This window comes from Gigantopelta aegis, chromosome 4 (assembly GCF_016097555.1).
Source record: "Gigantopelta aegis isolate Gae_Host chromosome 4, Gae_host_genome, whole genome shotgun sequence".
Classification (NCBI taxonomy): domain Eukaryota; kingdom Metazoa; phylum Mollusca; class Gastropoda; order Neomphalida; family Peltospiridae; genus Gigantopelta; species Gigantopelta aegis.
The window spans coordinates 76,228,687-76,243,785 of record NC_054702.1 but is presented as its reverse complement, the minus strand read 5'-3'; the positions used below and the strand labels follow the sequence as shown (position 1 = coordinate 76,243,785).

The 15,099-nt window shown below is 35.1% G+C and overlaps 1 protein-coding gene across 5 annotated transcripts in view; it reads left to right on the top strand.

Annotated features, from left to right (window-relative positions):
* The window catches only part of LOC121371112 (spectrin beta chain, non-erythrocytic 5-like), a 232,079-nt gene that overhangs the window by 120,218 nt on the left and 96,762 nt on the right, over positions 1-15,099 (top strand). For all 5 annotated transcript variants that reach the window (XM_041496769.1, XM_041496770.1, XM_041496766.1 and 2 more), the window contains exon 22: positions 92-189. In XM_041496769.1, the coding sequence (XP_041352703.1) occupies positions 92-189 (98 nt within the window). The remainder of the gene's footprint in view (positions 1-91; positions 190-15,099) is intronic.

Sequence of the window (15,099 nt, the reverse complement as noted above, 5' to 3'; positions counted from 1 at the left end):
CACACTGCACCTGCACAAGCAGTGTATTATTATTATTATTATTATTATTATTATTATTATATTGGGGTTTTTTATTGGTTTTTTTGACCAGTGAGATCAAAGGCAAATCTTCACTTTGATAAGGACAATGTTGAAACACGACAGAGAGGCATCACTGTCTTGTACAACAAGCTGGTCAAGTTGGCTCAGGTACGTACAGATCAATATAAACATTTCCAAGAAATACATAGCGCTGAGCACTCAAAAAACAGTACTGATAAATTGTTTCTTTTGGCATTTTATATCTTTAAGCTGAAGATGAAAAGAAATTACATGCTTGTAACATCCTTTCTCATTTTATAAATTACGGTAGATGAAATAATGCTCTGTTTTTTTTATAGCTAGTGTCAGGAACTGAATCTGTTTTGTTTGTTCAATTTAAAGTGATAATGCTCTGATTGGTTGTTCTATTTTTAAAGTCATGACAGTCAGATTCATGGTCTAATTTGAAGTCATGGTGACTCTAAAATTATTCTATACTGCCATATTTAGAAAATTTCAGTTAAAAAATATGTGAGTTTCACAAGGCATTACTAAACACATGGTCTTCATAAAATATTTGGTATGCTTGTTAATTATTATGTAAATTTACATTGACATGTCCATAACTGAAATATAGACCCGAATCTGACTTCAAATTAATTTCAACTGTAAAAGGTTTGGCAGAAAACATGAGACTACTAAGCTGCTGGAGGTATGGTATGTGCTGTCATGTCTGTCAGAAAGTGCATACAAAAGATCCTTGCTGCTGATAGAAATATGTAGCAGTTTTCCTTTGAGAATATGTTAAAATTATCTAATGTTTGACATTCAAAAGCTGATGATTAATAAATCAATGTGCTCTAGTAGTGTCATAAAACAAAACAAACTTTTGGTAATGTCAAAGCATTCATGGGAAAGCCCATCCATGTGTTGACCAAACACCAAAAGCATTAACTTGGAACATGGAGAACCAGTGTTATATTTGTAGTTTCTTCTACTGAGTGAAATTCTGCTCTGAACGATTGCTGAAGTTTATACAGGTTATAAATTGATTAAGATATAAATTTCATCATAAAGCTGTCCTGGGCCCAGATTGTCTTAAAGACAAGGTGCAACAAGAACCATTGCTGAGAATTTCCTCACTAGATGAAATTGTATTTTCAGAATTTTTACAGCACTTTTCACCAACATATAATTTTTGTGTGAATATAAATGTATAAGAAAGTTTATTTTTAACTTCAGAAGATGGATCTGCCACTTAAAATATTATTTAAAGTACAAATAAAAGACCCCTTGCTTCCAGTAGAAATATATTGTATAATTTTTAAGTAAATGACATTTTCATAAATCTGTGCAAAACCCAAGATATCTAATCTAAAGCTTGCACTACTAAAAGTAACTAAACCATTTCTCTGATCTGTTGATCATTCTATGATTTTCTTTTGTCATTAAAAAGAAGTACTTTTGCCAACCATTTGTATGTGAAGTCCATTGTAACACATGAGAGTTATGTTGTGTATGTTTGTTTCTTTAAAACATCTGTTGGATGTATAAATGTCATTGTAATGATGGTCGGTGTAACGAAGTCTGACTATATATCATGATTTCACAACATTAAAACATTGAACTTGTCACATTTTACAGTTGGGGTGGGAAGTCAAGAAAGTCGAGAACAGTACTTCATTCTCCACTAAATCTTTTGAACAAAAACACCACCACTACCTAAATTTTGATTAATTATGTGCTTTTTAAATATAAATGACATTACCTCAACAGTACAATAATAACAGTGGTATGAATGAATAACGAAGTATCGGTGTGTTTATGAAAGAATGATAATGGAAATGGTAGACTTCATAAATGTGTTGTAACCTATGGTTTACCAGGGCCATAATGTTTGGTAACCTGTTACAGCTATAAAAACAGTATCAACTGTCAGCGTTAATGTGCTAGTTGTAGAGTACTGTTTGGTAAGGAAAAAAGTAGATTTTAGAAGGATCAATTACAGTTAAATATATTGGAATTACATCAATGTGCTGTTAGAAGATATGAATATTAATGTTTTTTCTTAACATGATTACTAAAGCATGGATAGATTTTTTCATGAGCTCACGAGCAGTAATGCATATTGCAATCAGTAAGAAAAAATTCAATTTCAATTTATTGAAACATATTTCGGTAACAACTAACATTTTGCAAGAGCTAGAATTGGATAGAAATTAATTACCAGTGATGCAGTTTGTTACATTTGGAAAACAAAGCCACTGATCAATGACAGTAAATGTATTTTTCATTCATTAATATTAGTATTTGTTGTGTCATAATTGATACTATGACTGCATCTTTTATCATACTTCTTTTCAAATATTATGTATTACAAGGTAGTTGCTTCCATGTTTTAAGAAATTAAAAACAAAAACAAAACCTTTTGACAAAATATTTGATGTTCATTATTTATTTTGAATATGTTAAGTACTGTAAAATATGACTTAACATAAGGAAGATAACTTGCGCCAAAATATTAGCCAAATGGAATTTTTATTAGCTATATATTGAAAATGCTTTAGCCAAAATTGTTTTACACAGTACTGTATAGAGTATATATGAATATGAAAATGCATCTTTTTTAGCTAATTATGTACAAACTGGAATAAATCTGAATTAACAAAACCATATTCCTTGATCAAAATCGAAAACAGCAATGGGGGTAGAGGCAGTTAATATATTACTTTGATTTTTCAGTGGGGGAGGGGGAAATGCATTATCTTCAGAGTTGGAAGCCAGTACCCCCTGCAACCGCCCACCCCCACTTCTAAGGCTTATGACATTAAATCAACAAACACACAGAAACATGGGGGTGGGTGGATGTTTATGGAAGGTGTTTTTCTTTCTTCCTTTTTTTAAAAATAAAAATTTGAGAGCTAATAAAAAAAATTCAAATAGAGCTCATTGTTTCTTTAAATAGCAATCGTTATGTTAGTTTGAATTGTTTTTTTAAATAACCCATCAATTCCCCACACCCAACAAGTTCGTAATTTGCCCCATATTGTTGCTGTTGTTGATTTCAGCATCATGTTAAATGCTTATTGTTGATTTTAGCTTGTAAAATACCTAGACTAAGAATGCTGACTTCATGATACTACAACTATTCCATTTATTAAAAAAATTATAAAAATTACGGTATTTTTAAAATCCAGTTAACTTCTTAGATGTCACCTCACAGTCTTACAATTTTATATCTAACATTATCTAACAAATATTAAGATTATTGTAAACTAATTTTATTCAGTGTACGTTTAAGTGCAATTTGTATAAAGATTGCATGTTCATTTCCCGCGATCACGATCTGCATGCGTTTTCTCAGCCATGAGTGTGAAAATAACAAAGACAAAGGAAATAAACGAAACTGCAGTTAAAGGGAGAATAAACTAAAACATGAGCCTTATGTGTTGGAAAGATGCATACCCAGACCATCAACACATACTTTAACAAATAAAAAAACGAATAATTTTAGTGTTAATAAAAAAAATGTGATTATTCCTGCTAACTGGGGGCAGCCATTTTCTTTTCTTTTAAAAGCGTCCGGTACTCTAGGTTGGGGTAAAGTGACGTCAGCTCCTGACCAACTCCTGTATACACAGTGTAAACAAGGCACTTCTCTTTAAAGGAGACCGGACACCAAAAGACATGTAGTGTGTAATGGATTAAGTTAGCGTCAAAGACCACATTACTCTAATGCCCGGCTCGCTGCGAGGCACCGGTCAGCTGCACGTCTTAGGTTTGGGGTAAAAACAGAAGTGGGCGGGTTTATGCATAGACGAAAGCGAGGCAATATGTCATCGGTAAGAGTTACCAAGCAATACCGGTACACGTTTTGATTCTTTAGTTGTGCCTTTTAGTCGTCTTTTTTTTTGTTGTCTCCAGGTTTATCGGAAATTTAATTTACAAGAAAATTAGTGTTATTATATATTGTCGACGTAATTATATGATGGTTAACTGCGCAGTGTTTAACTGCAACAGTAACAGCAATGCATCCCAAGAAACGGCCAACATCATGGTTTCGATTTCCAAAAAAACAAAAGTTGTTTTAAAACATGGACGCATTATTGTCGTCGAACAGGCTTTACCCCAACTAAATACAGCAGGTTATGTATGGTACATTTACAATGTGAAAATTAAAACAAGTATGTACTTAAGATATACATTAAATAAAGGTATTGCAATTTGTTCACATACGAATATTTAAACCACATTTATTTACCTATAATTACCAAATTAATTTTCACCGACAGCCCATAACGACTCCATACTAACGTCTCTTTATCTAGTTGGTTTGTTAACCTTATAACAAAACACCTTCAAAACGTGAATTATTACGTTGGTTAACAATGTTTATAGTCTGTTCAGTATGTTGTCATTAAAATTAGGGGTAGGGGGGGTGTCACTGACGGACCGGGTATAACTCTACATCAGATTTTGGTTACAATGGCAAAAATGAATGTCATAAAGAAAAGCTCACAACTGGGGGGGGGGGGGGGGGGGGGGGGGCACCCCCCCACTTCTTACGGGCCTGTTTTATTACGTACTCTCAAATTATTTTCTGGTAGAAAACCTGGTACCTTTGGCAGAGGTTGAAACAATTGGTCATCTAATTTTCGACTGTTACCATAAAATAATATAATTAATCACTTTTGGCATCTAGCAATTTAAAGCCAAATTAACAATAGTTACCACATGGAATAAGCATCATATATTATTTTGTTTTACCTGTAATATATTTTAATCAGGACTTCCTTCTTCCTCCATGAATGATTAAAGAAAATAACACTGGATATATTGTAATTATTTTTATTTTATTCCAATATATAACAAATGTGTTTTATGTCAGTATGTGGAGCAAACTACCTAAAACAGTTGGTTTGAAATCATGATTACAAAATCCTAAAGATAAAAGGAACTGGTTCCTAATCTCACCCTCTACATATTATCTACATTTGTATAGGCCTGTAGGAACAATATTTGAAGTGTGTGTGTGTGTGTTTGGGGGGGGGGGGGGATACAGTCTCTAGTGAGGGATACAAACTAGATTTTTATCTTTATATCATCTTTATTTATGCAAAGTAGTGAAAACTTAAAACATACATTTTCATCCTAGAGTGTGTGATGGAGAACAAGCCCCTAGGCCCACCCCTCTCCAGTTCCTACGGGTCTGTTGTATTTTATATTAATAAATGCAAAGACTACATAATAATATTGTCGAAAAGACATATTAGTTGTAAAGTGATTGTCAGTATGTGGCAACAGTATAATATTTTCCAACATTTCTGTGTTTCTGTACCCGGCTGTGGACAGTTTCGGCAGACTGGTAACACATTTTCTTAATAATTAAAAATACACGGTTTAAGCAAACACATTAAAACTTGGAGGGTAACTAGTTAAGAGAACAAAGTTTTTTGTTAAATTATTATATCATGCTTTGGTGAGGATTAGGGACAAAGTCTCTGATAAGTGGTTCAAACTGATACGGTTTGATGCCATTAGCACAAGCTGGACATAATTCTTCATCACTCGAATCGCTAAGTTCGTCCATGCTGCTTGGTAGTTTCTTCAGTTTTCCTCTCATTGATGACGTCACTGGTCTAGCTCATCAATTGTCGACAAAAAAAAAGTTTCTGGCAAACAGCGGAGATCGGCGGGAAAAAAACCCCCAACCAAGACTGACACGCTTAACTTCGTCAATATGGGGAGCGCGGTAGTTGCGTGTTGTGGTTTATGACGGCAAACAATTCATTACGCCGTATATATGGTTTGGTGTCCGGTCTCCTTTAATCAACCTGACTTGTAAAACAATATAAATGACTTGATAATTCAATAAACTATTTAACTAAATATATTTCAAGTTGCATTAACAGAACGAAATGGGGTTATTGTATTTTTCTGTTAAATAATCAAAAGGAAAAATGTACACTATTAGGCCTATTGATATGCTACGTTGGAGCAAAAACCAGTCCAAAAGCCTTGCTTAAGCACTCCTTTAAGTGTTCCACACACACACACACACACACACACACACACACACACACACATATACACACACAGATACACATACACACACATACATATATACACACATCATATTGATGTACTTACCTAGTTTGACACCCAATAGCCAATGTTAATATTTGTGCTGGGGTGTCGTTAAACATCCATTCATTCATTCCTTTTGAACTCGCCCTTGGGATAGCCTACTTGTCTTTCAGCCCTGAACTAGCATGTGTATTCAAATTGACACACATTGTTGGTCTTTTGTTATTAATTTGGTTCAAAGACTTTACGAAGTTAAAATAACAAGCAGCAGATCTGTCAGACTTTGCTTTCATACATGTTGAACACATGCTGATAAAATTAATAACCCTGATTATTAAAATAAACAAACATCTTTACGCTGTACGCCTATTCTGGATTACACCATTTCTTGTTACTGGTTGTGAGATCGCTATTATGCTAATTGAATATTTGGTATTAATATTATGTTTGAGGTGTTGGGTAGATTATGTAACTGTTTGTTCACATCAGAAGATAGAAAATAGCCTAGTCAAAATTTTAGCCACTTGCAAATTTTATTAGCCATGTTTTGTGAGCATTAAACACTATAATATTTTTCTTTGTTGATGGTGGTCACATTAACAATTGTTTTGTTACATCAGTGATATGTCATAGCTATGATGTTTCACTGTTTTTTCTTCTCACCATGCGAAACTTGACACATTTCAGTATGGTGTGAAAATCTTCTATGCAATCATAATGGCAGCAAATACTTTACTTGCCAAAGACTTGTGATGGATAACATCAGTGCGCAAATACTTTACTTGCCAAAGACTTGTGATGGATAACATCAGTTTATTCATTATTTAGACACACTGTATTACCTCATACAGAGTTCATAGTGGTCTTTAAATTCCTTGAAAGTAATTGAATTTGAAAAATAATATTTTTAGGTCTCTGAATTGTAATAAAAGTCTTTAAAAGTCTTTTAATTCTCACAAATCATAGCCAAAGCACTGATGATATCTTTTACAGCTGCATGCACTTGATATTTTCCAGTTTCAAGGTTTAACCTGTCATGATACATGCAATAAAAAAATTGTTGCCATGAACAGCAATGTAAACAAACTGATTTGGTATTTTTATCACATTCTATTGTCTTTGACCGCTGTGTAAAAGTCTTTGAAAGTCTTTAAAAAAAATGGTAGGTGAAAGTCTTTGAATTTGTTTGGTCTTTAAGGCCATGAACCCTGCTCATAGCCCACTGAGTATTCATTTTAGTATTTAAAGAGGTTATCATTGCTTGTGACAGTGCTCAGGGCTTTAGATCTCAATAATTTGGGCACAACAGGGACTTTTGTCTTTTCGAAGTGCAGGAAGGCTGTTTTAATTCAGTACTGTCATTTCAAGTTATTTTAATCTAATTAAACTTAACATTTCAGTGGTTTTGAGGTGAAATATTTAGAGTTCCGCATGTTTATACTTAATTTGGGCTTGATTATTTTGGGTATATGTATTTCGGGCACATTGTTGCAATCTAAAGCCCTGGTGTTTCTCTTCTGGTTCTCTAGACAAGTGTTTCTCAACCAGTGTGCCAAGACACATTAATGTGCCATACTAATAACCAAGGGGAAAGTAAAGTTTATTTTGTTTAATGACACCACTAGAGCACCTTGATCAGAATCGAATCATCAGCCATTGGATGTCAAACATTTACTAATTGTGACACATGTCTTCAGAAGAAATCCTCTACATGTTTCTGTTAGTGCTAAGGGCTATTTATATGCACTTCCACACAGATGGCATACCATGGCCTTTATAATATCAGTCAACTGGTTGTGACGGGGCCCAAAAAAAATTAATTCAGAAAATGGGTTCACCAGGGAGATTGAATATCTAATCTCAAGTAGCTCAGGAAAGCACTCAACCGACTGAGTCTACCAAGTGTGTGCCATGAGATGGTTTCTTTATGCTTTGCAGTGTTCGAAATAAGCACTCAACCGAATGAGGCTACCAAGTGTGTGCCAACTTCAGTTGGCTATTATGCTCATGAACTGATTTAAATTAACTTCCAACTACCCGGTACAACAGGGCTTGCTGCATATCCTGGTGGACAATATGTGAAGTGCTAAAGTATGTTGTGTACAATCTGGACCAAAAAAACAACCCAAAAAGTAATTCATACCCTGTTAATTAGGTTGAAAGTTATTACCCTAAAAGCTAAAAAGGTTGATAAATATAGTCAAGAATAAAAAAAGAAAGAAAGTTAATTAATTAATTCATTCATTAATTTAGAAAACATAAAAAACACTTTGGGAGAATATTGGTCCAACCAAAATCAATCTGGCTTGACCACTTGCCATGACTCTGATGCAAAACAAAAATATTACCATTTCATTTATATTTTTAATTCTAAAACTTTTCAGTCGTGCGTTTGTTTGATTTTTTTCACCTTCTGTAACTTGATAATCACATTTCTCCTATACAAAATCTAACCATTGAGTTTCCTCAACATTAACTGATCAATAACAGTGTACCAGTCAAAACATTTTATGCAATCTGATATGATCGCTGTTACAGAGTAAATGGTATTTCATTGATGTGTGCAATGCTTAATTTGTGAATATTTATCACAGGAAGTACAAATGACAAATCAATGTCAACCATGATTATGCATCTTTTAACTTTTAAGAGCCTCTGGGGGAAGGAATATAAATAAATTTAGATTAATTATTTATTACTAAATCCAGACTTTGAAATGATCTGTTATTTTCCATTTAACAACTTTACAAGATCTATGTCTTAAAGACAGCATATATAGACTGAAATGACAGAATTGGTTATAAACAGTTTAATATACAGATAGAAAGAAATAAAGGAACACTTGGTATTATAGATCAACTAACATAGTAATGTCTGTATTACATACAAAGATGTAATGTGGGATTGAATGTTAGTAACACGGTTAACTTCCTGATACTAAGGATGAGGATTTTAGAGTCATTATTTGCTATTATTATTTTATGTGATCCCTTATTTTTATCTATCAGTATTTAAATGTGATTCTATCGGCCTCGGTGGCGTAGTGGTTAGGCCATCGGTCTACAGGCTGGTAGGTGCTGGGTTCGGATCCCAGTCGAGGTATGGGATTTTTAATCCAAATACCGACTCCAAACCCTGAGTGAGTGCTCCGCAAGGCTCAATGGGTAGGTGTAACCGACCAGTGATCCATAACTGGTTCAAGAAAGGCCATGGTTTGTGCTATCCTGCCTGTGGGAAGCACAAATAAAAGGTCCCTTGCTGCTAATTGGAAAGAGTAGCCCATGTAGTGGTGACAGCGGGTTTCCTCTCAAAATCTGTGTGGTCCTTAACCATATGTCTGACGCCATATAACCGTACATAAAATGTGTTGAGTGCATCGTTAAATAAAACATTTCTTTCTTTTTCTTTCTAAATGTGATTCTAATACAACTTTCATATAAGCCTTTTTTCCATTGGTTAATTTTCATGATAAATCAGATGATAGATGTACGCTGTCATGGGCAACCAGGATTTATTACGATGACAAAATTCCGAGAACTCATCCGATATGCTGTCATGTGTGGTGTTTTCGTTAGTATATTAATTCCGTGTCTTCCATTATATTTAAACGTCAATATAAATAAAAAAAATTAAAATTACTAACTTCAGATGAAAATTATGTTATTGTTACTATTTTGTTATTATTTCATGCAATTGTAACTTTTAACACTTCGTTAGCAGCAATGAACATGCACTCACCCACCCCAAGTAAGGTCTGGTCACTGATCGATCGCAGCAGTCACCACCATGTGTCTTGTGGACTGCTCTTCTAGTTTGTGTTCTCAAAAGGGTACAAGCAGGTTCATCAGAAATAATTATATCACAATCTGAAGTACCTTATTTTTGTTTAGAACATACTTTTTGGAACAGTAAAATTGATAAAGAAGACAAGATGGAAATTACTTGATTTTTAACACAATTCTAAACAAGATTAACTGCATTAAAATATCACAACAATTTTGAAAAACGTTTGAAAATACTTACTCTTTAGTAAATGCATATTATTTTATGTACAGTGTATTTATAAAAACTTTAAGTGAAAATATGTTAGCAACAGATATAAACTTGTAAACCTACCCCATCAATGTGGATTTTGTACAAAATTAAACCAGGTGAACTCCTCGAAATACTTCAAGTTCAATATGAGGTTGAAACACTGCTCACAAATGTAAAGTCCAATCATATCCATATGTCTTGCAACATAAATTAACACTTTGTTAGCAGCAATGAACATGCACTCACCCACCCAATGAAAATATTTCTTTCAGTGTATCCTGTATTACAATAAAGCATGTTCAAAACACAGACTATAATATCAATAAATTTGCCTTTGGTTCGCTCCTAAGTCAGTGACGTCATGTGAAGAGAACGAAAAAAAATATTTCGTCATACATTTACTTGCTAAAAACATTTTCATTGAATATCATAAGTAAGGAGAATAGATAATTAGGTTTTTATAAATTGTGGGATTTCTTTAATAAAACCACAATAAAATTGCTTACAGATACTCTTAATAGGTGTAGTATTAGAATATCCGTAATGGTGTAAAAATTGCTTATCTGCTGCACCTTGTCACTGTTGTTTAACATAAAAAAAAATGTTTATAGAATTTACAGTGGTTGCTTAACACAGGCCCCTTAGCGACTTGGAGATCCAGTTTATGTGGCCGCTGGATGTGTAGGACAGGTTACCTTTTATTATGAGTGCATATACATTAAAACTCCACTAGGACAGGTTTGCGTGTATTATTTTATAATTTCGACGTCTGTTTTGTATGTTGAATTTATTCATTATAACAAAGTCTATGTAAAACTAGTTAATTACTCCTCCTATTTTTTTTTCACGTCGAGGTCTGCTGCTCCAAAAAAAAAAAAAAAAAATCAATGTATTTTCTGCCGGAGCATGACCCAAACTCCCTAAAAAAAAATCATTCGCCATAGTCTAGATCCCCACCCTTGTACAATTTCCAGCACATTCGCCTGACAATACACTTCAACAGTCAGTAGCACGTTTAGGCCATCTATTAGTGCCAGACACGGGTGTTGTCCGAGTTAGACAGTCTACCGGTATCTGTGAGCATGTCGCATGATTTTTGTGGCGCCAGTCTCTCTTCAAACTCTCAGACATTTCACACTTAATTATTATCTATGAATAGGTGTTTCTCAAGTTCTTCACCATTCATCCGTGATGTGTACATTACAAGTGATGACTATTTAGTTTGGGCTCACTTCGCCCAGTCACATGAGCCCTGGATATTTGTATGGCTATTTAGACATTGTTTTAATTTAACTTTTGAATTTTTATATTAGAACTTGATATCAAATCATTTATAAATATATTTATCATTATTTGACAGCAAAAGCCAATGCATATTTTTGTGCTTATTAACTCATTCATTAACTCATTCATTCATTCATTCATTCATTCAAGGATGAAAAACCACCATAATTGAAGAGTTTTCATCAATCTGATCAATATTTTGGGAATATATATATATACTGTACATGTAATTGTTATTTTTATAAATTTTATATTTGTTGCTTAATTTAAAAAAAATTGATTTCACATTCAAGGGAAATACTCTTCAGATATAATTCAGTACAACAGACATTTGTTAATCTGAATACTTCTAGGAATAATCTTACTGTCCAGATTAACCAGGTTTCATTGTATACACTAGCATAGGAAGGGGGCATTATCCCCCGTCTCTCTCTCTCTTCCCCCCCCCCCACACTTTTCTTGATCCAGTTGCAGCAGCAATGGTATATATATATATTTATATGTGTGTGTATTTGCGCCCCCCCCACCCCCCACCCCCCCACACACACACACATTTTGGTACCTTCCTACACCACTGGTATATTATAAGGATGTACAGTTTTCTTTTTGAGGAAAGACATTTTATTATATTAGATATATACACAAAGAAAAAAGTTAAGCACCCCTAGATATAATTAGTACATGTACTGAAATAGCCCCATTTGTAAAAACTGCAAATTATGTGACGAATATGTCAGTCGAAATAATAGGAGAGTACAATGACAACTGTGATGTCCCACATCAGAACGACATGCAAAATGCATCATGCCATCCATGCTTTGCTCAAAATGTAGTATCATACACTGCAATTGTTGACATTTAACGTCACTGTCTTACATTGTTGAAGTTTAATCATTGAATATGGCACGTCGACAGTTATCAGAGGCCCAAAGATAGTGTATTATTGATATGCATGCGACCAGCATGACCTTCAAAAGTATAGGATATCAACTGGGGTATCATTACACCATAATCAGCAGACTGATACGAAAACACAGGCATACCAATGCTGTAAAGGATCTCCCACGGTCAGGAAGACCGTGCATGACGTCACAGTACGAGGACAGGGCCCTACTTCGGCTCGTACGTCGTCAACCCTTTGCTACGTCTCCTGTTCTGAAGAGCCAATGGTTACCCAATAGACGGATGTCAGCCAGAACAGTGAGGAATCGTCTGAAATTTGCAGGATTGAAGGCCAGAAGGATCATCAAGTGTCCCTTTCTTGCTGATCACCATGAGAGACCCCATTTAACGTGGTGTTTGGCCAGGAGAGGTTGGAATCTGAGGTCAGACGAAAGCTGGTTCCTGCTCCATGTCACAGATGGCCGATTGAGAGTTTGGAGGCATAAAAATGCTGCCTACACACCCAGGAACATACGACCTATGACCCCGTATGGCGGAGGTTCAGTAATGGTTTGGGGTTGCCTGTCACATGATTGTAAGCTGGATCTTGTCACCATCCAAGGCTACCTCAATGGTGATCGGTACATTCGTAATGTCCTGCAACCAGTTGTTGTGCCGCATTTTGACAACCATCCACTCGCCACCAGACCTCTGTACATGGATGACAACGCTAGGCCACATCATTCCTGAGCAGTAATAGCTTTACTCCAAACTGAAGCTGTGATGACCCTGCCATGGCTGGCCATGAGTCCTGACCTAAACCCGCTAGAGCATGTTTGGGACATCTTGGGGCGTTGAGTACAGCACCGACTCCACCTGTACAGACTCTGGCACAATTAGAGGCAGCTCTTCATCGAGAATGGCAGCAGTTGTCCATGCAGCAGATCAGACGACTTACTGGAGGGATGAGACAAAGGATGGAAGCTATTGATGATTTGTGTCATGAATGTCATCTGTGGACATCAAATGACATTTTTCATCAACAATCATGATGTTGACTTGTGTTTCTGACTCTGCACCTCCATACTTATTGTGCCTCAGTTTTTGACTCAAATACAGCATATTGGAATTCTTCTCAGAATCATGATTAAAATTTCAAAACTGGATACACTTGTTATGTTTTCTTACTGTCAAAGATGTATTCTTGCAAAACACATTTGTTTTTTCGAGGTTATGTTATCAGGCTTTCAATACAAGTCATTGTGAAAAATACAGAGGGTGCTTAACTTGTTTCTTTGTGTATACATCAGTTTACTAAATAAAGCACAAGAGTAAATTCCATATTATACAAAACATTTTAAATAGAATTTGAGCATACATAAATCAGATTGTATGTTAGTATACAGTTCAGCATTGTCAAACAGTCATATCTCCTGAAGAGCCAGGTTAAAGGGTTTGATCAACACTACCACTCGAGCACATTGATTTATTAATCATCAGCTATTGCAGTGTTCTAGCTAGGATTTTGATGGGGCAGGGCGCTAATTTAATTGTAGGGCATTTTTAACGTGAAAATCTTATTTTTGAGGCAAGTGCTGGATATGATCGAATTTTTTACATTCATAAATATATATATATTGACACAATGAAAACGCAAAACAGATATTTTTCAATATTTTGTTGTGATTAATGAAAATAAATAAAGAAATAAAAGAACAAACAAATTTAAAAATTTACATAAGGATATATTTGTAACAAGCTGCTCACTGCATTTAAAGACGGCTATTATTGCATGTCAAGATCTAGATAGATTTCATTAAATAGCTTTTGCAGACATGCTTTTAACAAAACACAGTTATGCCTACATAGACCAAATAACCAGTGTTGCTAGTTTACTATGTGCCATATTATAAAGATGCAATCAATATGTCATTGATAAGGACTACTGACATCAGTTAAAACTATATGTATCTTGGTCTGGGTATTTGCTAAGGCAAAAATTACTTTCAAAAATGTACTTATCAAAATAAATTTCGCATTTGACGTTCTGTCGAAGTTTATCATGATGGTCTACTTTCAACTAGGTGTTTGCTAGGTGGTGTGTGGTTATGTGCATGACGGTGTGAGGATTACTTCGCATTCAAGCTTTGTAAGACTGCCTGTCCACTCGTCTGCAGTCATATCGACTAACAATAGGGGAAAAAAACAAAAACATGTTACTGCTGTCGGCTTTCATAACTATGGCTAAACAATGTATTGTCAAACGTTTTTTAGTTGGGAATTCAGACTCGTAACAACACTGTACATGCTTTGAGAGGAAAGCAAGATTTTGTATTTTTGTTTGACAATGAATTAGGGCAGAGTGGCGATAATCAGGGGTGGTGCAGACCAAACACGGCAGGGCAGCACAAAACGGGGGCATGACGCAGCACCCCTCTATTTATTGCTAGCTAGAACACTGCTATTTGGATGTCAAACATTTGGCAACTTTTGACATATAGTCTCAGGAAGGAAACCCACTACATCTTTCCATTAGTAGCAAGGGATCTTTTAATGAACCATCCCACAGACAGGATAGCACATACCACTGCCTTTATTATACTCCTCGTGCACTGGTTGAAATGGGAAATAGTCTAATGGGTCCACCGTCAGGGAATAATCCCAGACCAACCATGCATCAGGGAGAGCGCTTTACCACAGGGCTACGACCAGCCCACTGTCTTGAGTGGCTACCTTTACTGCCATTCAGATCATCTAATTAACCTGTACTGAGTAGCCCCCTGTCTTGAG